The following is a 24136-nucleotide window of genomic DNA, read 5'->3' as shown; positions in this document are numbered from 1 at the left end:
ATAAGAAGGAAATCAACCCTCCATGCCCCACCATCCCCAAGGCCAGAAGTGAGAGAAGAGAGTGCATGGTTTACTTTATCAAGTGAACAGGCAATAGTAGTTACTGAGCACCTCATGTGTGCAGAGTACTCACCATCAAACAATAAACCGGTGGTTTTTATTGAGCACATAACTGTGTGCAGAGCATTCATTCATTCATTCAATAGTATTTATTGAGCGCTTACTATGTGCAGAGCACTGTACTAAGCGCTTGGAATGTACAAATCGGTAACAGATAGAGACAGTCCCTGCCCTTTGACGGGCTTACAGTCTAATCGGGGGAGACGGACAGACAAGAACAATAGAGCACAGTACTAAGCCCCGAGGAAAGTTCAGGTCACCAGAGTTGGTAGATGGTATCCCTGCACACAAGGAAATAATGCCCTACAGTCTACAGGGAGAGACAGACATTAAAATAGATTAATCAGAGGGGAAATACTAGAGTATAAACATATTGTAAGAATATTTATGCATATGTATTGTGGGGCAAAGCAGAACCTATCTGCTCACTCAAACCCTGTCCTCCCCATGACTTTTCTATCACTGTAGACACATCACCATCCTCCTTGTAGCCTCGACATTATCCTCGACTCATCTCTTTCATTCAACCAACACATTCAATCGGTCATGAAATCTTGTCATTTCTAGCTTCACAACATCCCCAGAATCTGCCTTTTCCTCTCCATCCAAACGATACCACACTCATCCAAGCTTTCATCATTTAATTACTGCATCAACCTCCTCGCTGACTTCCCTGCATCCTGCCTCTCCCCCTTCAGCCCATTCTTCATTCTGCTGTCCAGATCACTTTTCCGGAAACAAGAACAAAAACAACAGCAACAAAAATGCTCACCCATAGCTCTCCACTTTTCAAACACCTCCTATCCTTGCCCATTCCCCTCTACATCAGAAAGAAACTACTTCAGCTTTAAGGCATTCAGTCAGCTCTCTCCCTCCTACTTAACTTTGCCGATTTCCCACTGCACTTCAGTTTGCACCTTCAGCTACGCTAACACTGACCTACTCACTGTACCTCAGTCTCACCTACCTTGAGACCTCCCCCTCTTCCACCTAGACGCTCAACTGTGTCTAGCCAAGTTCTTTGCAGCAATCTCCAGTGGCACAGTATGAATAAGGATCAGAGTTATAAAATGAACCAGCCAGTCATAGCTGTGCAGTTTCCCTGGATACAGTGGAAAATTAGAGAAGAGCATGGACCTGAGAGTCAGAAGGACCTGGGTTCTAATCCCATCTCCGCCACTTGTCTCCTGTGTGACCTTGTGCAAATCACTGAATCTCTCTGGGCCTCAGTTACCTCAACTGTAAAAGGGGGATTAAGACTATGGGAAATGGATTGTGTCCATACTGATTAACTTGTATCTACCCTAGCGCGTAGTATAGGGCCTGAAACATAGCAAGCACGTAACGAATGCCATTTTAAAAAAAGCGTCTATGGGAGAGGCACTCAGGACTCTGGGAGCGGTTTGGGCAAGATAGCCGACTGCAGCGCCCCAGCTAGGAGCTTGGATTTGACGTCAGCACTATGGAGCCCTCAGCTCATCCCGTCCCTCCCCCTCCCCGAAATCAGGATCCATTTTAGAACAGAGCATTCGAAAACGAGAACAATAGAGCATATCGCTATTGGCCGAGCCTGTAACGGGAGGAAAACCATTGACTTTAAACTCATTACTCTGGCTGTAAAAGGAAGAGTTGAGTCACAGTGAACCAACGTTCCCTGTAAACATATGATCTGCTTTCCTCTTCCCCAGGCTGTTGATTTACGGAGAGTACTGCAGCCACATGGAAATCGCCCAGAATACGTTGAACCACCTCATTGCCAATCGGGAGGATTTTAGGCAGAAAGTGGAGGTAACAGGGGTGTGATCTCTGGGCTCAGGGTGGGACGTGGGAGGGAGGTGGTGGTAATGGGTTTGAATGTAAGAAGGAGGCAGCCATTGCTCCCCAGGATGGTCCCCTAAAACCATGCCCCAGCCTCTCACCTGGGCCTGGCAACCTGCTCCCTAGACCTGCTTGTCATTCTTGATCTCTGACCGATGGTCTCACTGGATTGGGACCTGATTCCATAAGCAGCATTAAGTCCTCTGGGGGTTCTTTAAGTGTGGCCTGTGGCTGGGAGTCTTAACTTCATGCCAGCAGGTGGCAATCAATCAATCAATGGTATTTACTGGGTGTTTACTATGTGCAGAACACAGTACTAAGCACTTGGGAGAGTACAACAGAATTAGTAGACACACTCCCTGCCCATAGCAGTCTAGAAAGAGATTATAGTGTCCCACCAAACTCCTGTGCTGGGCAGCAGCGGCATGGGAGAGAGTCGAGGGTGGAGACTCAAGTTGACTGCGCGGAAGGAGGCGATGGTAAACCGCTTCCAGATTTTGACCAAGAAAACTCGATGGATGCACCACCAGAATGTAGATGGAGGTGGGGTGTTCTGGGAGAGTTATGTCCATGGCACTGCTGTGGGTCGGAGATGACTCGAAAGCATAAGACTAGACAAGACCAGAGCACCTGGGTCACCCTGGAGCTTCTGGCTGCAGGTTCATGATCCTGACTGAGCTCATTAAAGACCCATCTTGGACGAGCAATTTCTGGAGCTATCTAATAAGTGGAGCAACTCATTTGGGGGTCAGATCTGCACAGATAGATCCCACAGAGTCCATGTAATGGGGTGTAGGTGTTGGCCGCCTGCTGAGAAGATGTCGAGTTCTTTCCGAAAGGGCCAACGGGTGCCCTGGGCCTTCATCGCTCCACTTGTTTTGACTTGCGGGCTGCTGTCTGGAAATGAACAGGGTGATCCAAACCGTGGTGTTCTTCCTTCTCATTGCTTCCAGGAGTGCACTCTGAAGGTCCAGGAGGGAAAGTTCAAATTGCAAGACTTGCTGGTGGTGCCGATGCAGCGAGTGCTCAAATACCATCTTCTCTTAAAGGTACGTGGTCTGCATCTGCAATTATCCACCTCTGACCCCAGTGCTTCCAAGCTGCCCCCCGACCTGCCGGCCTACTTTCCCTGACTCAGGGAAAATCAGAGAGGACACAGGAGACCACCTCAGTGCCCTCACAGATTTTATGAATACAGCAAGTAAGGCAGCATCATATAATGCTTCAAATAATTATGGTAGTTACTGAACCCTTACTAGGTGCCAAGCACTGGTGTAGATCCAAGACTGTGAGATCAGGCATCCTTTCTGTTCCACACAGGGCTTGCAATCTAGGAGGTAGTGGGTTGAAGTTGCCAAAGGCTGAGAATGATGTTTACAGAGTGAAAAAAATGATGGTCTTTCAGACTTTTTATTGATAGTATTTTACATAATAGAAGGTGACTCATCCCAGTTTGCTGGGAGCCCTAGATTGACTGCTCTGGGCCAATTTTATGCCGCCAGTGATGCCCAATACCATCCTAGGCACAGGGAAAGGAGGGGTATTGGGGGCAACTAGAAATTGTCTAGGAAGCATAGCTTCCCACTCCCTTCCTGCCTGGCTTCTCCTGCCCCAGAACTCTCAAATGGCCGCCCCCAGGCCCTGGAACCCCAAGAAGACTGACTCAGGAGGAGGAGGAAAATTAATTAAGGAAGAGAGGGGGGCAGTGAGGCCTACTGAAAAGAGCACGGGCCTGGGAGTCAGAGGACTTGGGTTCTAATCCCAGCTCTGCTACTTGTCTGCTGTGTTACCTTGGACAAGCACTCAACTTCTTTGTGCCTCAGTTACCTCACCTGTAAAATGGGCGTTGAGACTGTGAGCCCTATGTGAGACAGGGACTGTGTCCAGTGCAATTATCTTGCATCTACCCCAGAAGTTAGTATAGTGCCTGGCACATGGTAAGTGCTTAAATGCCATTATAAATAAAGAGGAAGAAAGGGAGTAAAGTGAAGCAAAGAAGATGGGAAAGGAAGAGGAGGAGATGGGAAGGAGACAGAGGAGAGGAAGGGGAAAAACTAAAGGGGAGAAGAGGGAGGTGAAAGCCAGAAGTAAAGGAAGGGAAACATTCAGACGATCACCTTTCCCTTCTTCCTTTTCCTCTCTCCCTTCATCCCCTCCTTCCCCTCCCCCTCCTCACCCCACCTTTCAAATGATGTACCTGGGGCTAGACACCCGTCTGGCAGCAAGAGGGGTTAGCTCCAAGATCCTGTAATGAGGGGAGGAAAGGGGCCACTGGCCGAGTGCCAGAGCCTGATGGAAGCTCACAGCTGGGGACCAGAGTTCAGAAAGGAGGAGGAGGAGGAGGAGAAAGAGAAGGAAGCAGACAGCTGGTGTGTCCTGGATGCAGCAACTGCAATAGCTGATGTGCTCCCTCCCTCATAGGAGGTACCATGGCTCAAGCCCTGGGGCCGGCATGGTTGCGCCTGGTTGGCCAGAGGTCAGGGCTCAGCAGCCTGCAAGATTCCTCCCCATCCCTGCCAGGAAATGGAATTGTTTTCTACCATTGTCCCAACAGCCCACAAACTGGCCCCAGGTGGCATGTCTCAGCAAGGAAGCCGCTGGGCCACAGGGCAAAGCAATCACTATTCCTCCTGCTGTTACCCACCCTGGAGTGGCAGCTGCCTGTGCGTGTAGGAGCAACAAAATTTTTTAACAGGTTTTACAGTCACCATTAGTTTTAGGACATTTTTACCAGTGGTTGGCAACTGTGATGGAGAGGCAAACCGAGGTCCAGGGAGGTTAAGTAACTTGCCCGAGAACACTCAGCAGGCCAGTTTTTGTGGGAGTCTTTTGTGGTATTTGTTAGGTACTTACTTTGTGCCAGGAACTATACTAAGCACAGGGGTACGTATAAAATAATCTGGTTGGACATAGCCCATGTCCCACAGGAGCTCACAGCCTTAATCCACATTTTACAGGTGTGGTAATTGAGGCACAGAGAAGTGAATTGACCTGCCCAAGGTCACACAGCAGACAAGTGGTGGAGCTGGGATTGAACCCAGGGTTCCTGTCTCCCGATCCCACGCTCTTTCCACTGAGCCACCTGCCTCCCCTGAGTTGACTCTGTTGCTTCCCAGGAGTTAGGATCAACAACATTTTGGTCCTCAAGCTGGGAGTCTGCAGATCCTTTACCCCCTGAACTACATGGCTAGTCTCTTATCTTCACTGATGGGTGGGTGAATTGAAGAGCCACGTCAATTCCCAGGCTGACACCAGCAATCAACCCTGCCCAGGGTCTCCCTGCTACCAACCTAGCAGCCCGGGGCCGGGCCAGAGCCCTGAGAAACTGTCCACTAATAACATTCTCTGGTCTTTTCAGGAACTCCTCAGTCACTCCACCGATCGTCCTGAAAGACTGCAGCTCAAGGAGGCCTTGGAAGCCATGCAGGTAGGGGAGGAGGGGAGGGAAGAGAAGGGAGAGTGGGAGTGGGGGCTTTGTTGGAAAGTTAGACTCTGCCTCAAGGGTTCTCAAAAGGTGAATGCAGAAGCTTCCACCCTGCTCAGAGGGAACAGTTTCTTAGAGGTTTGAAGACCACGAAATGGACCAAGTGGACTGGGCAATACTAGGCAGGACCCAGGATTGTCTGCTGGGCAGAGGCTCAGTCTTGGTTCGGCCTCAGTTCTAAAGAGCCTAAAGGGTAAAGTGTCTTCACCCCACTAGGTCTGTTTCCTGGTCTGGGAACTGAGGAGAGAGATACCTTGCTCCTAATAGGAACTGGCAAGAAGCAGCCTGGCCTAGTGGATAGAGCGTGGGCCTGGGAGTCAGGAGGATCTGGGTTCTAGTCCCAGGTCCACCACTTGTCATCTCTGTGATCTTGGGAAAGTCATTTCACTTCTCTTTGCCTCAGTTACCTCATCTGTAAAAGGGGGATTAAGTCAGCAAGCCACATGTGGAATATGGACTGTGTCCAACCTGATTACCTTGTATCTATCCCAGAACTTAGAACAGTGCCTGGCACTTAACAAATACCATAAAAAAAGAAAGAAAAAAAACTGGAGGTAAAGTGATTTGCAATTCTTTCAAGTACCCTGCTGGGGCTCCTGAGGGCCATGCTGTTTGGCTCATTCTGGCTTTGAGAGCTTTCAGAAGCCCAGTGGTGCTACACAATTAGTACAGTGCTCTGCACATAGTAAGTGCTAAATAAATGCCATCGATTGATTGATTGGTGGTCCATTGCCACTGATGCAAGCCAACTGAGTGGTGGAGGCCCTTCCAGTGGAGGCCCACCTGGTGGAGGCCTGCCCAGTGGAGGGCCAGCAGGTGGCTACAGTCAGGGTAGTGAGTGCATAATCGTCCCCGTCTCCTAAGCCCCTATCGTTGGCGTTATCCTTGACTCACCTCTCTTTCAACTCGCATATTCAATGTCACCAAATTCTGTTGGTTCTACCTTCTCTAGAATCCACCCTTTTCCTCTTCATCCAAACTGCTTCCTCGCTGATCTAAGTAAGCATTTATCCTATCCCGCTTTGATTACTGCATCAGCCTCCCCGCTGACCTCCCTGCCTTCTATCTCTCCTCACTACAGTCCTTAGTTCACTGTGCTGATACAGTGATCAAAGCGGAATACAATAAGTGCCCAGAGGCTCCCAAGGCCAGGTTTAGTGACACAAGGAAAAATTTCCCCCATCCTCAAGATCCTCCAGTGGTTGTCCATCTACACCGGTATCAAACAGAAACTCCTTTCCATCAGCTTTAAAGCACTCATTCAGCTCTCCCCCTCCTACCTTACTATAACCCAGCCTATATATTTTGCTCCTTTAATTTCAGTCTATTCTCTGTTGATCAATCGTGTCTATCTTGCTGCTGACGGCTTGCTTACATCCTTCTTCTGCCCTGAAACTCCCTCCCTCTTCATATATGACAGATCATCACCCTCCCCATCTTCAAAGCCTTACTAAAAATCACATCTTCAAGAAGCCTCCCTGACTATGCCCTCATTTACCGTCCTCTCTCTCCCTTCTGTATCACCTATGCTCCTGAATCAAAAATAATAATAGCAATCATGATAATGATAATAATAGTGATATTTGTTAAGTGCCTACTAAGTGCCAAGCACTGTCCTAAGCACTGGAGTAGATACAAGATTATCATGTCCCATAAGGGGCTCACAGTATAAGCAAGAGGGAGAACAGGTATTGAACTCCCATTTTGCAGAAGAAGGAACTGAGGTACAGACAAGTTAAGTGACTTGCCCAAGGTCACAGCAAGTATGTGGCAGAGTCTGGATTAGAAGCCAGGTCCTCTGACTGTCAGGCCGTGCCCTTTCCGCTAACCCACACTGCTTCTCTGTACCCTTTAAGCCCTGTGTGCAAATTAATTTCTGTCTCCCCCTCTAGACACTAATCTCCTTGTGGATTGGGAATGTGTTTACCAGCTCTACTGTATTATAATCTCCCAAGCATTTAGTATAATGTTTTACAAAGAGTAAGCATTCATTAGGTAGCATTGATTGATTGAGTGAATGCCAAGAGGGTAGAATTGGATTCATTTTCCAGGCGGAAGTGAGGCTCCTGCAGGGCAGAGTGGGAGAACCCACATTCAGTTCAGCTTCCTCATAGAGCCTTGATTCTTCAGGAGTTTTGAGCCAAACCACTTTCCTCCCGTCTCCTGGCAGGCAGCGGTCTCCTGGTTTTCCCTCAGGGCAGGGCCCTGTGCCCGCCTGGGCATCAGACCCTGTTCCTCTCTTGTCACCTCTTCTGGCCTTTTGTGTCCCCACAAAGCTTCTCTGTGGTGGATGTCCTGAGCACAAAGAGAAATAACACCCTGCCATAGCTGGGCCTGGAGGTTGGCACACACTCTTGTGGGGTCTGGCGCAGGCCAGAGAATATGAAAACAAACGGGGTATGTGAGTTGGCAGTTTGTGCCTAAAAAAAGGGGTGTGTTCAGCCTATCCTCTGTGTCGGTCCCCATTGTTTGTTTTTACCGTGTTGGTTTACATTTTTCCCCTAGGACATTCAGAAGAGATATGTGCCAATTGATGATCCTTGTAGCCGGTACAGCTAGAGAAGAGATATTTATGGATCTCCTTCAAGTTGAGGCAGTTTAAGAGGTGTTGCATTTTAATCTGCCATTCAGGTCCAAGAGAAAAAGCTTTCTTTTCTGGAAAATTATTTTTTATCGACAATTAAACCTGAAATCATCTTTACAGCCAAAAGAGACTCAGTAGAGTGCCAGAGGCTTTGCATATAGAATGGATTCTGCGTCTGCAAAGGAGTCTTAGAAGGGAGGAGGCGTTGACGGTCTTGGTACCAGTTCTCTCCCAAAGGACTCAGAAAAAAAAAAAGATCTTGTAAATCTGTTATATTCCTGGCCTAGATTGGAACTTATAACGTGCCCTCTAGTGGTTCATCCAAAAGATCCAAGCAGTGTTTGACAGAAGAAACTTTGAGTTAAAAGGAACAGCACTTACTGTTGCCAAGCAGGAACATGTTTCTAAATTTTGCAGCCCATCGATTTTGATTTTATCACACCAGCTTCCTTGAAGTCATTAACTCTGAGGGCACAGGTGAAGGGATGAGCACTCGGGAACCACGGGGACACAAAGTAATTTCTAAAATCACGATGGAGTGGGTGTACTGGGCAAGAAAGTAGTGAACGGGATACGAGGATGTGGCGAGGTCACCTGATCACCAGGCAGAGTCATGAGGAAGGGTTGACAAGTGTGTTTTACTTTGGATGGAGTTACAGTCAAATGACCTTTTCGTGGAAACGTGCTGAGTGATAGAGCTACTTTAATGGATTTACACTGAATCAACTGTACTTAGGTACAGTAATAATAATAATTATGACATTTGTTAAGCGCTTCCTATGTGCCAAGCACTGTTCTAAGTGCTGGGGTAGATGCAAGGTAATCAGGTTGTCCCATGTGGGGCTCACAGTCTTAATTCCCATTTTACAGATGAGGTAACTGAGGCACAGGGAAGTGAAGTGGCTTGCTCTAGGTCACACAGCAGACAAGTGGTGGAGTCAGGATTAAAACCCACGTCCTCTGACTCCCAAGCCCATGCTCTTTCCAGTAGGCCACCCTGCTTCTATAACTATACATGGCCTAATGGATAAAGCGTGGGCCTGGGAGTCAGAAGGACACATTTGATAGATGAGGTAACTGAGGCACAGAGAAATGAAGTGACTTGCCCAAGGTCACACAGCAGACAGGTGGCAGAGCTGGAATTAGAAGCCTTGTCCTGGGCCCGTGTTCTATTCACTAGGCCATGCTGAGTGGCAGATACCTTCTGCTCACCCCTCAGTCTCCCACATTTAGCAGTGCCGACAGCCTCTTCAGGCCCAAAGGACTATACTGCAGATTGTCGGTTCTCCTGTAATATGCCCAAAACCATAAATGGCCACATGTTTCCCGATTCTCCTTGCAAACTCTGCAATGGGTTCTTTTTCCAGTTGCTAAGTGGTCTGAGACTTACATCGGGAAGAAAAAATAGGCTTCCGATATAGGCAGTGATGCTAAAATAATATAACACCATCAAACTACCTGATTTTCTTCAAGAGATTGAAGTTAGATGGAAGTAGATCTACACCCCGTCTGTCTCCCCCGATTAGACTGTAAGCCCGTCATTGGGCAGGGATTGTCGCTATCTGTTGCCGAATTGTACATTCCAAGTGCTTAGTACAGTGCTCTGCACGTAGTAAGCGCTCAATAAATACTGTTGAATGAATGGCAGTTAATGAAGTTATGGTTGTTCCAGTCAGCAAACTCTACAGACTTCGATGCAGATTTCAATCCCATTCTTGTGCATGTTCCCCTCCTCCCCTCTGTTTCTAATAAGGGCTGCCATAGCAGCAACAAGGTCATTGGGTGGGATGTTTTTTATTTTAGACCAAAAGTTTTGTCATGTACCAAAATGGCTTCAAGTGGAGAAAAGACCTGGATTTATAGAAACTCATGAATGATATATTCCAGGTCATCATTTTTCCAGGACATCATCTGTTTATAGATGTTCTGTGCTGTCTTCTGAATCTGACATATTTTGTTTTCATTTTCTGCTCCTCCTCAATAAGCTGATGTTTGTTTTAACCTGAGGAATCGACTTTGTTTTGGCCAACCTTGAGAGTATTTGGAAGAGATCAAAGCCAAGAGCAAGTTTTTAGCGGAGTGATTTTTTGGTGTGTGGCAAACTCAAATATTTTTTTTTTTTTTTAAGGATTTGGCCATGTATATCAATGAAGTTAAACGGGACAAAGAGACATTAAAGAAAATCAGTGAATTTCAGAGTTCTATAGAAAACTTGGTAAGACTGAATTCCCCTCTGGACAGGTTTGTGCTTTGATTCAACAACGACTGCAGGGCAAGTCATGACCTGTAGGAAGACCACAATGACAGCTCCTCATACACAAAACCAGGGGGTGGGGAATGTGACAGCTTAAACCTAAACCATCTGCTCTGTTTTCACAGCAAAGGGATGCCACGACTCTTCCTCTTCGTGAAAGATGAAATATTAGCTAAGCTCCCATGACTCTCCACTCCCTTTCCATTTCAAATCCATCTGACACATGCCTGTCTGTTCTTTATTTAATTATGTTTTCCGTTGTCGGAAGCCTGGTATTTTTCTATTATGCGTACATTATGTGCACCCGACTGCAGTTAACTGTTAAATTATACACACAGTGCCTCCACTGTTAGACTCAGGCCTGACAAGTGTATCTAAAAAATACATGTACATAAAAGGCTCAAACAGAGAAGGGACTACCTCACGTTGCTGAACAGTGGAGCTGTACTGAGGTTTTGTGGGGTGCCTAGCTCAGAGAAACACCCAGTCCACGGGAGCCTCTGGATCAGTTCAACTCTGGAGGTCTCAAAGATTGAGTAGGTTAAGAGGTCCTTAATTCCCAACCCTGCCCCCTCCTTGGGGGGTCTTTCTTCTTGTTGGAATTATGCCCTTTTGGGTCCTTTGGAGTCCATGACAGCTTTCTGACTTGTTCCCTTGGACATTTTTGCTAATCTGTTAGGACAACCCAGCCCAAGCACTTTGCTCCTCTAATGCTAACCTTCTCACTGTACCTCGATCTTATCTATCTCTCCGCAGACCCCTCGCACATGTCCTGCCTCTGGCCTGGAATACCGTCCCTCCTCAAATCTGACAGACGATTACTCTCTCCCCCTTTAAAACCTTAATGAAGGCATATCTCCTCCCACGCCCTTCTGCGCCACCCTGACTTGCTCCCTTTATTCATCCCCCTTCCCGGTCCCACAGCTCTTGTGTACATATCTGTAATTTATTTATATTAAAGTCTGTCTCCCCCTCTAGACTGTAAGCTCACCGTGGGCAGGAAATTTGCCTGTTAATTGTTATTTTGTACTCCCCCGAGCACTTAGTACAGTGCTCTGCACACAGTAAGTGCTCAATAAATACGTCTAAATGAATGAATTTTCCAGTGGGAAAATTTACCCACTGGACATGCTACTTCCCAGAGCCTGCTTCAGAGAACAAGTGGATGAGAGACCAGGTGGCAGATGTGAGTGCCATCAACAAAGACCCACATCAGCCCCATTTTGAGTTCTGATTTCATTTTCCATACTCTTTCCCAGCAGGTAAAACTGGAAGACTTTGGCAGGCCGAAGATCGATGGGGAATTAAAAGTTCGGTCGATAGTAAACCACACCAAGCAAGACAGGTAAGTGAAGGAGTGGCTGTCTCTGAGGCATCTCTGGAGCTTAGCCTTGGCTCTCCAGATGGCCAGATTGCCAACTGTAGAAATGCCAAACTCAATCCCAGCTTGGGAAAGCCCACATGAAAAACTGTATCAGGTGCCATGTAATTTCACCCCCAGCTGTCTGAGATCATTGAAGATGGAATATAGTGTCCCTCTGGGAAGGAATTGGCAATTATCTTAGGAGAGTGCTGTTTCAGTAGACTTAATAGTAATAATATAATAATTGTGATATTTGTTAAGCACTTAATGTGTGCTGAATCCCCTGGGCTAAGCGTAGATTATTATTATTATTATTACTGTTATCATTGTTTTCATGGTATTAAGCTCTTAATATGAGTAAAGCCCTGTTGTAAGCACTGGGGTAGATACAATTTAATCAGGTCAGACACAATCCCTGTCCCCTACGGAGCTCACAGTATAAATAGGAGGGAAACAGGTATTTAATCCCCATTTGACAGATGAGGAAACTTAATGTAATTATGGAGGCACTGAGAAGTTAAGTGACTTGTCCAAGGTCACCTAGCAGCAAGTGGTGGAGCTGAGATTAGAACCCAAATCCTTGTCTCTTAGGCCTGTGCTCTTTTCCACTAGGCCACACTACATGTGTGGGAAATGCATTCCATGTTAAAGTCACACCTTCAGCTGCAGAGTTATAGTAAGAATCCTATCACCAGCTCTAGGGAGAAGAATGAGGTGACCTGTCCACTTTCTTTGCCAGAAAACACTGTGCTTTTTGCAGAAACTGGTGCCCCCTGGGCTAAGTGACAGGCTTTGAAGTGGGAGAGGTAAGGGGTGGGGAGGGGAGGAAGAGTCGGGGGGCTGCTCCACACTCACAGATCATCTCAAGGTGCCCTGGTGATGAAGTCAAAGATAGACAAGAGCTCTCTTATTTAATTGGGGCAGGTATCTATTTTTGTTTGATAAAGTGGTGATTGTCTGCAAGAGGAAAGGCTACAATTATGAGCTGAAGGAGATCATCGAGCTGCTGTTTCATAAGATGACGGATGACCCTATGAACAATAAAGACATTAAAAAGGTAGGTGGGCTATCCCTTGGGCAATTTTATTATCCAGTTGCACTGCTCACCCTAGATTCTCCTCTAGACTGTAAGCTTTTTGGAAGCAGGGAACATGTCTACCAACTCTGCTCTCCCACCGCTTAGTACGGTGCTCTGCACGTAGTAAGCGCTCAATGAATCTTTTAGCCCTCGCCCACTTTGCTTCAGCTCTGCTTTAGTTCACCCTTGGGGGACTGAGGCAAGTATTAGCTCTTTGGCGATCGGGAGCAGCATCTGCCCCACTAGACTGAAAGCTCCTTGTGGAGAGTGAGCAGGTCTGTCAAGTCTGTTATATTGTATTCTCCCAACACTTAGTACAGTGCTCCACACCCAGAAATCACTCAATAAATATGATTGATGGATTGATTGAGTAAATTCAATTGACTGATTGATTCCTGGTAGCTCTGTATTCTGCTTTGAGAAAGCAAGGAAGAGCAGGGAGAAGTAGGCTTGGGAAACAGAATTACGATGGGGAGGGCAGAGAAGTCGCTCACCAAATCCCACCCCACCTGGACAATCATGAATCCACTGAAACTGGAAAATGGAAGTCATCAAAACAAGGGGAAGGAATCACCCTTGACCGTAACGGGTGGTAAGCTTTGATCGATCAACAAATTGCTGCTATTTATTGAGCACTTACTGAGTGCAGAGCACGGTAATAAATTCTTGGAAAAGTACAGTGTACTAGCGTTTGTAGACATGATCCATGCCCACAAGGAGCTTACAGTTTACATGGGGATTTTTACCCTGGAAAAGGGACAGGCTGAAAATCACAGTAGGTTCAAACGGTCACCTTGGACCTGTTGTGGGCAAGAAGTCCTTGCTGAGTTGTTAGGGTGTAAAAATTAGGGCTGTTGATTGCCCTTCATCCTAAAGGGTCAGAAAGGGTCATCTATCAACTCTCTGACTGTTTAATTCAATCGTATCTATCGAGCGCTTTCTATGTGCAAAGCACTGTACTAAGCACTTGGGAGAGTACGATATAACACCAAACAGACACATCCTGCCCACAACGAGCCACAGACTAGATGTTTCCCCAAGCATCCTTAGGTGCCACTGAGAGAGAAAGTCCTGATCTGATACAGTAATGGCTTGTCTTAGGGGTCACCAACTCAGGTCTTAAAAGGGAAGGAGAGACAGAGTAGATAAAACATTTCCAGTGAAGAACTTGAGAAGGAGGCAGGGAGGAGTTGAGAATGCGAACCCTCTATTGGCCACTCCTTAGACCCAGGGAAATATTCCTTCTGCCTAGAACCGTTACCCCATGAAATCGTGAAATCCTACACAGGGTCGATGCCTCAGGAGGGCCCTTGGGGTTGAATTCAGAGCCTAGGCTCTTCCCAGCCCTGCTGTCTAGAAGAAAGAGACTCTGGTCACAGCAGAGCTGGACATATCCGGTCCCCAGAATCCCACCTCAAGGGGCAGCTGGCAGAGGAGTGGGCCAAAGCCCCCTAAATTTTTGTCTCTTACTCAAATCCCAGGTCCGCCGGCAGTTTCTCCCTGCTCAGCTGCCCCTTCCTGGGTTGGGCTGTACCAGAGGCAGCGGCCAGAAGGGAGATTGACAGTGTGGTCCCCGAATGTAGGTCGTAGTGGCTTGCGAGCTCCTACCCGCCCTCCCCTCTCCACTCCACCCTCAGTCCCCTGCCCTGGCACCGTAGTGTGTTTTGGCTGGGAGCAAGTAAATTGTAAGCATCTCACTGGCCTTGTTTGGTAACTGCCTTTGTTTTCCATTTTGCTCTCCCCAATGCTTTCTAGTCTCATGGAAAAATGGTAAGCACACGCAGTTCATTCCCTCTTGAGTTGATTTTCAGTTGAACAGTTGAAGAGTGCCAAGATGGTCATCCCCTGTTGCTGTTCCTGAAGCTGGTCAAGAGATGGCAAATATAGGGTTTACAGAACCAGCCAGGGAGGGGGTGATGTGTCAAACAAAACAGCTTTTGGCCCCTAATCTGGTGGAGGTGAAGCTGGGAAGCAGAGCAGAACATTGCATGTTCCCTAGGAAATCCCTCTCTGTTTCCCTGATCTGTGGTGTGCATGTGCATAAGAGCCTATTTGCTCCCCCTGCCCCTGCCCTCACCAACTGAACCTCCATCCTCTTGGCTGCAAGTGACATAATGCCACTCACTGGGATTCTAGGATAGGAAGTGGGTGGGGATAAAGAGAGACAGATAGCATGTGAAGTTCCAGCAAGTGGCAGCCTGTAGAAAGGATGCTCCACCATTTGTCATTTTCTGGGGAAATTGTGAATGAAGCATAGGCTTTTCCTGGCCCCGACTCCTTAGCCACGATGGATAGGCAGGGTGACACTGGAGATGTCGGTGGTAGCCCCGGGTCAGGGGCAGAAGGCCTAGATGATTCTGCAGATCTGAAAAGCTCTCTCTCTTCCCTGCTGCAGTGGTCCTACGGATTCTACTTAATTCATCTCCAGGGAAAGCAGGGCTTCCAGTTTTTCTGCAAGACCGAAGACATGAAAAGGAAATGGATGGAGCAGTTTGAAATGGCAATGTAAGTGGCTTTACGGGGGAATCTACACAACATTCATCCCGTGGCAGTTGAAATCACACAGGTGTGGCTTTGATTATGGGATCCATTTTGGTTTACATTTGTTGACATCGACACCAAACACCCCATCCTACAAATCCCCTTTATTTCCTTAGCCCTTAATATTCTAGATCAAATTGGAAAATGAGACCAGAGGGTTCAGGTCCTGGTGGTCCCCTGCAATCTCCTGTTCCCAAAGTGGGGGGCCTCTCCTGAGATCACTCAGCTGGGTGGAGATCTCTCCGATTTCCAAATTATTCCAGAGAAGAAAAGCCCGCTTTGTGGCTCTTGCAACCGCAGTCTTACTTATTTGTAGGAGTAATAGTAAATGCTTAATGAATACCACAGTTAATTTGAGCCAGGCACTCTACTAAGTTCTAGAAAAGATACAAGATGGTTGGATTTGACACAGATCCTGTCCTACATATGGGGCTCACAGTCTAGGAGGTGGAGGAACAGATGTTACTTGCTGTGTGACGTTGGACAAGTCACTTAACTTCTCTGGGACTTAGTATTCTCATCTGTAAAGTAGGGAGTAAAATGGTGTAGTGGGATTAGAATTTAGGTTAGTCTTCTGATTTTCAACCCCATGATCTCTCCACTGGTTATGCTACTTCTCTATTGTAAGGGTATTTTTGGGGCACCCACCAGGGGGAAAACACTGTGCTAAACCTTTAGGAAATTAAAGAAGCACAAGAATCATTCCTTGCCCACAAGGAGACAGGAAAGCATGCATTTGTACACAAGAGCTAAGGGAAGGTACAAATAAATATTAATATAATTAATCATATATACAATGATTATACATAATGATAGAGCATATAGTTCTATTTTATACTATTGATACACATTTATATTAATGTCTGCCTCACCCACTAGACTGTAAACTCATTGTGGGCAGGGAATATGTCTGTTTATTGTTGTACTGTACTCTCTCAAGTGCTTAGAAAGGTGCTATGCATATAGTAAGTGCTCAATTCATAAGATCGTCTGGCTGACAAATGTCTAAATGCCAAGGATGGCTGATGGGTTGATGTAACTTGGGGTATTGGGAGGGAAGGCTTGTTATAAGAGGTGGAGTTTTAAGAGGAATGTGAAGGTGAGAACAGAGGCAGGCCAGTCCAGAGTGAGATACGGCCAGAAGGCTGGCTTAATATGGTCGTCCATCAAACAAGAACTCTGTACCTTTGTACCATTGGTTTTAAAGCATTTGATCAGTTCTCCCCCTCCTACTTTACTTAGTGACCTCCTACTGGAGCCCAGCCTGCACACCTTGTTTCTCTAATGCCAACCAACTCTCTGTACCTTGATCTCACTTTTCTCAGCACTGACACCTTTGCCCACATCCTTCCTCTAGTCAGGAACTCCTTCACCCTTCATATCCATCAGACCACCACTTTCCTCACTTTCAAAGCCTTCCTAAAGTCACAAATACTCCAAAAAGTCTCCCCTAACTAGCCCCTCATTCCCCCTACCCGCCCGCCAACCCACACATCACCTATGCACTGTACTCCTTAAGCACTAGATATTCACACCACCCTCAGTCCCATAACACCTATGTTCATATCTTTACACCCTGGCATTTCTCCTATCCATAATTTATTTTAATGTCTCCCTCCCTCTCTAGACTATGAGCTCCATGTCGGCAGGGACACGTCTACCAATTCTATTATATTATACTTTCTCAAGCACTTAGTGCACTCATTCATTCATTCAACCGTATTTATTGAGCACTTACCATGTGCAAAGCACTGTACTAACCACTTGGGACACTACATTATAGCAACAAACACATTCCTTGTGTTTGGAGGGGTAGACAAGCATTACTATAAATAAATAGATAAATAACTTACAGGTATATACAGATATATGTATATGTGCTGTGGGGACGGGAGGGAGGATTAATGAAGGAGCAAGTAAGAACGGTGCAAAAGGGAGTGGGAGAAAAGAAGAGGAGGGCTTAGTCAGGGAAGGCTTCTTGGTACTGTGCTGTAGACAGAGTCAGCACTCAATAAATACCACTGATTGATTGATCAATTGATTAGTAGGAAGGAAGAGAACAATTTGGAGAATAATGAATCAAGAGGATTGACAGTTGGTAGATAGCCATGAAACTGATTGTGAGCAGCTTTTGCTTGATGCAGAGAAAAATGGGGAGGTACTGGAGGTTTCGAGGAGAAAGAAGGGAGATGAGTGCTGCTCAAGACTACCTGGGTAGCAGTCTGGAGACTGGCAAGAAGACTGACCCAGAAGTCTAGCCATGATATAATCGGAACTTTGACCAAAGTGTGGCAGTCTAGGTGGGGAAGAATGGGCCTATTCAGGAGATGTTGTATAGGAAAAACTATCGTGATTTAGCTGTGAGAGTTGAAAGATAGTGAGGGGTTGAGGATGACTTCCAAGTGGTGGTCTTATGGGACAGGGAAGCAGGTGGCGTTGTCGACAGAGATGGAAAAATGAATCCCTCATGCTGCCATTTAAGCTTAGTTCCCTAGAGCCAGCCTACTGAGTGGTGAAAAGCCTCATTATTATGTATTTGATAGTGAAATAGAAAACATCAACCCTATCTAATTCCTCACCTATTTCAATTTATAATCCGCACATAAAATTCAGAACCACTCAGCCCTGGAAACTAAGTATCGCTCTAAAGAATCCTGGCGAAGGCTGCCCGGTTATGACCAGGAAACGTGTCTGCTAATTACGTTGCATTGTACTCTCCCAAGCACTTAGTACAGTGCTCTGCACATAGTAAGGGCTCAGTAAATACCATCAATTGATGGATTGATAATAATAATTATGGTACATGTTAAGTGCTTACTATGTGCCAGGCACAATACTAAGGGCTGGGATGGATACAAGCAAATCGGGTTGGACAGAGTCCCTGTCCCACATAAAGCTCACAGTCTCAATCCCCATTTTACAGATGAGGTAGCTGAGGTCCAGAGAAGTTAAGTGATTTGCCCAAGGACACAGAGAAGATATGTGGCGGAGCCAGGATTAGAACCCAGATCCTTCTGACTCCCAGGCCTGTGCTCTATCCACTAAGCCCCGCTGATTCTCCATTGATCCATTCTGTTTCTTTTTCTCTAGGTCCAACATCAAACCTGAGAAAGCCAATGCAAATCACCACAACTTCCAGATGTATACGTTCGATAAAACGACCAACTGCAAAGCCTGCAAGATGTTTTTAAGGTGAGAGGGAGGTTGACTAAAACTTCCCGGTCAAACATCTCCTGGCAGAATACCTGCCAAAACAAACAGATGTCATTGCTGGCTCATTGCTTCTTTAGCCCTTGACCCTGATTGCAATCAAGAGAACTTCCAGCCCCCTCACGCTGGTGCTAGTCAGTGTGAAATCTTCTCCGGGATCAAAGACATAGCATGGAAGGAGTCATTCTTTACTTTGACCCTTCGCAGCTTGCAAGATCACCTTTCTGCAAAATAAGAATCAGGAGAAATGTTTCCAGGAAAAAACTTAGGCACAGAGAGCTTTTGGGATGTCTCAGTTGTTTATTTAATTTTTTTTTGGATCGGAGCAATCTTTTTTTGCTTTCCCAGTATATGCAGTTAATATCCACAAAGTGTAACCTCTTTCTTTCTCTTCTGTTCTTCCTCCCACCCCTTGCCTGTCCAGAGGGACCTTCTATCAGGGCTATCTTTGCACGAAATGTGGAGTCGGAGCCCATAAAGAATGTTTAGAAGTTATTCCACCCTGCAAGATCAGTAAGTGACCCAGAATCCTCATTTCTTACATCTGGAGTAATTGGAAAAGTTTTCTCTAAATCATGTGTGGTAGATGTTTTCCATTCAAAACCAAAATATATATAGAATAAATACATTTAGGAAACAGAGTTTAAATTTTGTAATAGAGAAATTAATTAGCCCGGTGAAGTACGTCAGGGTACTGAAATGTTCAAAGCACTCATTCATAGACTAGATTTGCATCTCCTGAAATTTATGTGAAGCATAGTGAGTAGAACTCTGGGGACCCCACTGCACTCTGGCTCCTCACAGAGTAAGAATAGGACATAAATCAATGGTATTCATTAAGCACTTACTATGTGCAGAGCACTGTACTAAGCGTTTGGGAGAGTACAGCAACTTCTCTGAGCCTCAATTAATTCAGCTGTAAAATGGAGATTAAGATTGTGAGCCCCATGTGCTGAGCACTGTATTAAGTGCTTGGGAGAGTACAATACATCAATAAACATTCACATTCCCTGCCCACAATGGGCTTACAGTTTTGAGTGGGGGAGACAGACATCAAAACAGTTAAAGAAAATTACGGATGTGTACATAAGTGCATGTCAGGCTGTGAAGGGGAAATAGCAAAGGGAGTGAGTCAGGGTGATGTAGATAGGAATGGGAGATGAGGAAAAGTGGGACTTGGTCTGGAAAGACCTCTCGGAGGAGTTGTGCCTTCAATAAGGATTTGAAGTGGGGCAGAGTAATTGTCAGATTTGAGGAGGGAGTGTGTTCCAGGCCAGAGGCAGGATGTAGGCTAGAGGTCGGCGGTGAGACAAGCAAGATCAAGGAGCAGTGAGATGGTTAGTACTAGAAGAGCAAAGTGTGTGGGCTGGGTTGTAGGAGGAGAGTAGCGACGTGAGGTAGGAGGGAGCAAGGTGGTGGAGTGCTTTGAAGCCAGTGGTGAGGAGTTTTTCTTTGATGCGGAGGTGGATGGGCAACCACTGGAGCTTTTTGGTGACATGTTCTGAACGTTTTTGTAGAAAAATGATCTGGCCAGCAGAGTGAAGTATGGACTGGAGTGGAGAGAGACCGGAGACTGATGCAGGGAGACTGATGCAGGGAGGCTGATGCAGTAATCCAGGCAGGATAGGATGAGTGATTGTATTAGCATGGTCAGAGTTTGGCTGGAGAGGAAAGGACGGATTTTAGCTATGTCGTGAAGATGAGACTGACAGGTTTTAGTGAAGGATTGAATATGTGGGTGAATGACAGAGAGGAGTCAGGATAATGCCAGGGTAACGGGCTTGAGAGGCAGGAAGAATGGTGATGCCATCTACAGTGATGGGAAAGTCGGGGGCGGGCAGGGTGCGAGTGGGATGATAAGGAGCTCTATTTTGGGCATGTTAAGTTTGAGGTGACTGGAGGACATCCAAGTAGAAATGTCATGAAAGCAGGAGGAGATGCAAGCCTGGAGAGAGGGAGAGAGATCAAGGCAAGAGACGCAGATTTGAGAATCATCTGCACAGAGGTGGTAGTTGAAGCCTTGGGAGCAAATGAGTTCTCCAAGGGAGTGGGTGTGGTTGGAGAATAGAAGGGGCCCCAGAACTGAACCTTGAGGGATCCCCACAGTTAGGGGGTGGGGGGCAGAAGAGGAGCCCACGAAGGAGACTAAGAACGAATGGCCAGAGAGATGAGGAGAACCATTAGAGGACAGAGTCAGTGATGCCAAGGATGGATAATGTTTCCAGGAGAAGGGGGTGGTCCACAGTGTCAGAGGCGGTTGAGAGGTCGAGAAGGATCAGGATGGGTTAGAGGCTATTGGATTTGGCAAGAAGGAGATTATCGGTGATCTTTAAGAGGGCAGTTTCTGTGGAGTGAAGGAGATGGAAGCCAGATTGGAGCAGGTTAAGGAAGGAATTGGAGGAGAGGAATTTGAGTAAGCGGGTGTAGACAACTCACTCAAGGAGTTTGGAGAGGAATGGTAGGAGGGAGATGGGGTGATAGGTGGAGGGAACCGTGTGGTCAAGGGCGAGTTTATTTAGGATAGAGGAGACATGGCCATGTTTGAAAGGAGTGGGGAAGAAGCCACTGGAGAGCAAGTGGTTGAAGATAGCTGTTAGGGAGGGAAGAACAGAGGGGACGAGAGTTTTGATAAGGTGAGAAGGAATGGGATCAGATGTATTCATTCATTCATTCAATAGTATTTATTGAGCGCTTACTATGTGCAGAGCGCTGTACTAAGCGCTTGGAATGAACAAGTCGGCAACAGATAGAGACAGTCCCTGCCGTTTGTCGAGCTTACGGTCTAATCCCAGGTGGAGGAGGTGGCTTTTGAGAGGAGGCAAGAGATCTCCTCTAGAGATAGTGCTGGGAAGGATGGGAGACTTGAAGAGGGGGCCAGGATGGGGAGGAATTGAGGAGGGGCAGAGGAGATTTTAGGGAATTCACACCTGATGGTGTCAATTTTCTTAATAAAGTAGGTGGCCAGGTCACTGGAGGCAAGGGATAGGGAAAGTGGGGAGATAGGGGCCCTGAGAAAGGAGTTAAATGTCTGGAACAACTGGCGAGGGTGGTGGCCATGGGTGTCAATAAGGGTGGAAAAATAGTTTTGCCGGGCAGAGAAAAGGGAAGAGTTAAAACATGGAAGGATAAACTTGAAGTGAACTAAGTTGGCCTGATATTTAGATTTCCACCAGCAGTGCTCAGAGCAAAGAGGGAGGACTGTGGAGGTGTGGAGGTTTTTATTATTCACCTCTGTATCCAGACTATGAGCTTAGACTGGGATCCCCAGGTGGGAAGGGACTGTGTCTGACTTTTTTTAAAAAAATGATATTTATTAAGTACTTTCTCTGTGCCAGGCACAGTACTAAGCGTTGGAGTAGAAACAAGATAATCAGCTTGGACATAGTCCATGTCCCAGGGCTGTGGGTAGACATGTTCCCTGCCCAGAAGGAGCTCACATTCTAGAGAGATTATTAGTGTAATTATAATTATTATTTTTATGGTATTTATTTTGCATTTACTATGTGCCAAACACTGTACTAAACATTGAAGTAGATACGAGGACTTCCAGTCTTAATCCCCATTTTACAGATGAGGTAACTGAGGAACAGAGAAGTAAAATGACTTGCCCAAGGTCACACAGCCGACAAATGACAGAGCTGGGATTAGAACCCACGTCCTTCTGGCTTTCAGACGTGTACTCTATCTACTAGACCATATTCCTTCTCATTATATTATGGCACTATTATTGTTATATTTGTTAAATGCTTCCTAGCATTGTACTAAACTCTGGGTTAGATCCAGATTAACCAGAAAAACAGTGTAGCCTAATGATAGAGCAGGGGCCTGAGAGTCAGAACCTAGTTCTAATCCTGACTCCACCACTTGTCTGCTGTGTGACCTCAGGCAAGTCACTTAACTTCTCTGTGCCTCAGTTACCTCATCTGTAAAATGGGGATTAGTACTGTGAGCCCCATGTGGGAAATGGGCTATGTCCAAGCTGATTAGCTTGTACAGTGCCTGGCACATAGAAAGCATTAATAAATACCATTTTTTAAAAAAAGTCAGTCACAGCCCCTGTCCCACCTGGGGCTCCCAGTCTAAGCTCACAGTCTGGATATAGAGGGGAATAATAGTAATTATTAATAATAGCAATAATAATAATAATGATACTTGTTAAGTACTTACTATGTGACAGGCACTGTACTAAGTGCTGGGGTGGTTACAAGCTAATTAGGTTGGATGCAGTCGCTGTCTCACATGGGACTCACACTCTTACTCCCCATTTTATAGATGAGACAACTGAGGCTCAGAGAAGTAAAGTGACTTCCCCAAAGTCACACAGCAGACATGGAGTAGGGCCAGGATTAGAACCCAGGTCCTTCTGACTCTCAGGCCTGTGCTCTATCCACTAAGCCATGCTGCTTCTCATGAGTGGGAGCAGACAGTGCCCCTCACATGCCAGTGTTGCCAATCCCTTCTGGGAGGTTGTTTAAGATAAGAATGGCCTGGCTGGGTGTCCTTCTTGGGTAAAATTTCCTTCTAGAATGACCTGAAGGATGCAACAAAGAGAGACTCCATAACCTGACTCTTTCTGGGAATAAGCAACGCCAAGCCTTCTTTCCATGCGGAACCCAGTCAATTAAATTATATCTAGAGCTACCTGTCCTCTGATAATAACTGTGGCTTTTGTTAAGTGCTAACTACGTGAGAAGCAGACCGGCCTAGTGGATAGAGCACAGGCCTGGGAATCAGAAGAGCCTGGGTTCTAATTCCGACTCTGCCAATTGTCTGCTGGTGCCCTTGGACAAATCATATAACTTCTCTGTGCCCCAGTTTCCTCATCTATACTAAAGGAATTAAGCCTGGGAGCCCCAAGTGGGTCAGGGACTATGTCCAACCAGACTATCGTGTATCTATCTCTGCACTTAGTGAAGTGCACAGCACATAGTAAGCGCTTAACAAATCGCACAGAAAAAAAAAGTTGTGTCACAACCCTTGTCTGCTGCTCTTCCAAACAAACAACTAAGCATTTTAAATCTGTGTCCTTCAGGGTCTCTGGGATACATATGTCCACAAAAACATATCTGCCACTGTGAGTGTTAGAATGCATATCAGGTTTCTTCAGTTTGTGCTTTCCTGTGGTCATTGCTCTTTTTCAATAGAGGGAATTTAACCTAGTTTTGCCACTCATCCCAGCAAGCTGCTGTCTGCAAACCCAACATTTTCAGTCGTACTTGTTGGGAGCCTGAGGGGAGGGAGGGCTGGTAAGCATTCTTATTATCTGCAAAGCTGAAGCATATGCCTGTCTGGGATGTATTCTTGGCTAGAAAAGCAGATAGAGTTGTAGTTCCACAACTCCTAACCCATCTCTACTTGCTCCCTTTGAAATTAATTTCGAAGTTGGCAAAGTCATTTCAGAGCCCTGAGCTCTTCAGAGGAAAGGCATGATTGCAGCAGTGAAAAGTAACAACTAAAACCCTGGGGTTCGCTGGCTTAGCTGCACTCCATACTGAGCATTAACCTTCATGACGCCTTGCTGCACCCACATACTTAATCCAAGAGCCAATGAGAGTGATTTGAAAAATTGTACTCTCCCTCGGTGGCTTTTCATCTTATGACTTTGTTTTCTTGGATTTCAGGTTCTCCTGTGGACCAGGTAAGATCACTTTAAGCTCCTGTCCCTTGGTCTCACCTCCCTGCTT

At 46.3% G+C, this 24136-nt stretch overlaps 1 protein-coding gene across 9 annotated transcripts in view; it reads left to right on the top strand.

Annotated features, from left to right (window-relative positions):
- The window catches only part of VAV2 (vav guanine nucleotide exchange factor 2), a 374103-nt gene that overhangs the window by 333285 nt on the left and 16682 nt on the right, over window positions 1-24136 (top strand). For 3 of the 9 annotated variants that reach the window (XM_029063005.2, XM_029063007.2, XM_029063012.2), the window contains 12 exons: window positions 1809-1908; window positions 2892-2987; window positions 5297-5365; window positions 10135-10221; window positions 11520-11605; window positions 12548-12680; window positions 14457-14471; window positions 15097-15206; window positions 18333-18434; window positions 18877-18965; window positions 23485-23526; window positions 24074-24090. In XM_029063005.2, coding sequence (XP_028918838.1) covers window positions 1809-1908; window positions 2892-2987; window positions 5297-5365; window positions 10135-10221; window positions 11520-11605; window positions 12548-12680; window positions 14457-14471; window positions 15097-15206; window positions 18333-18434; window positions 18877-18965; window positions 23485-23526; window positions 24074-24090 — 946 coding nt within the window. The remainder of the gene's footprint in view (window positions 1-1808; window positions 1909-2891; window positions 2988-5296; window positions 5366-10134; window positions 10222-11519; window positions 11606-12547; window positions 12681-14456; window positions 14472-15096; window positions 15207-18332; window positions 18435-18876; window positions 18966-23484; window positions 23527-24073; window positions 24091-24136) is intronic. The other 6 variants (XM_029063008.2, XM_029063009.2, XM_029063011.2 and 3 more) reach the window with 4 other exon arrangements.

Source organism: Ornithorhynchus anatinus, chromosome 4 (assembly GCF_004115215.2).
Source record: "Ornithorhynchus anatinus isolate Pmale09 chromosome 4, mOrnAna1.pri.v4, whole genome shotgun sequence".
Taxonomy (NCBI): Eukaryota; Metazoa; Chordata; class Mammalia; order Monotremata; family Ornithorhynchidae; genus Ornithorhynchus; species Ornithorhynchus anatinus.
This window is presented reverse-complemented; position numbering and strand designations above follow the sequence as displayed.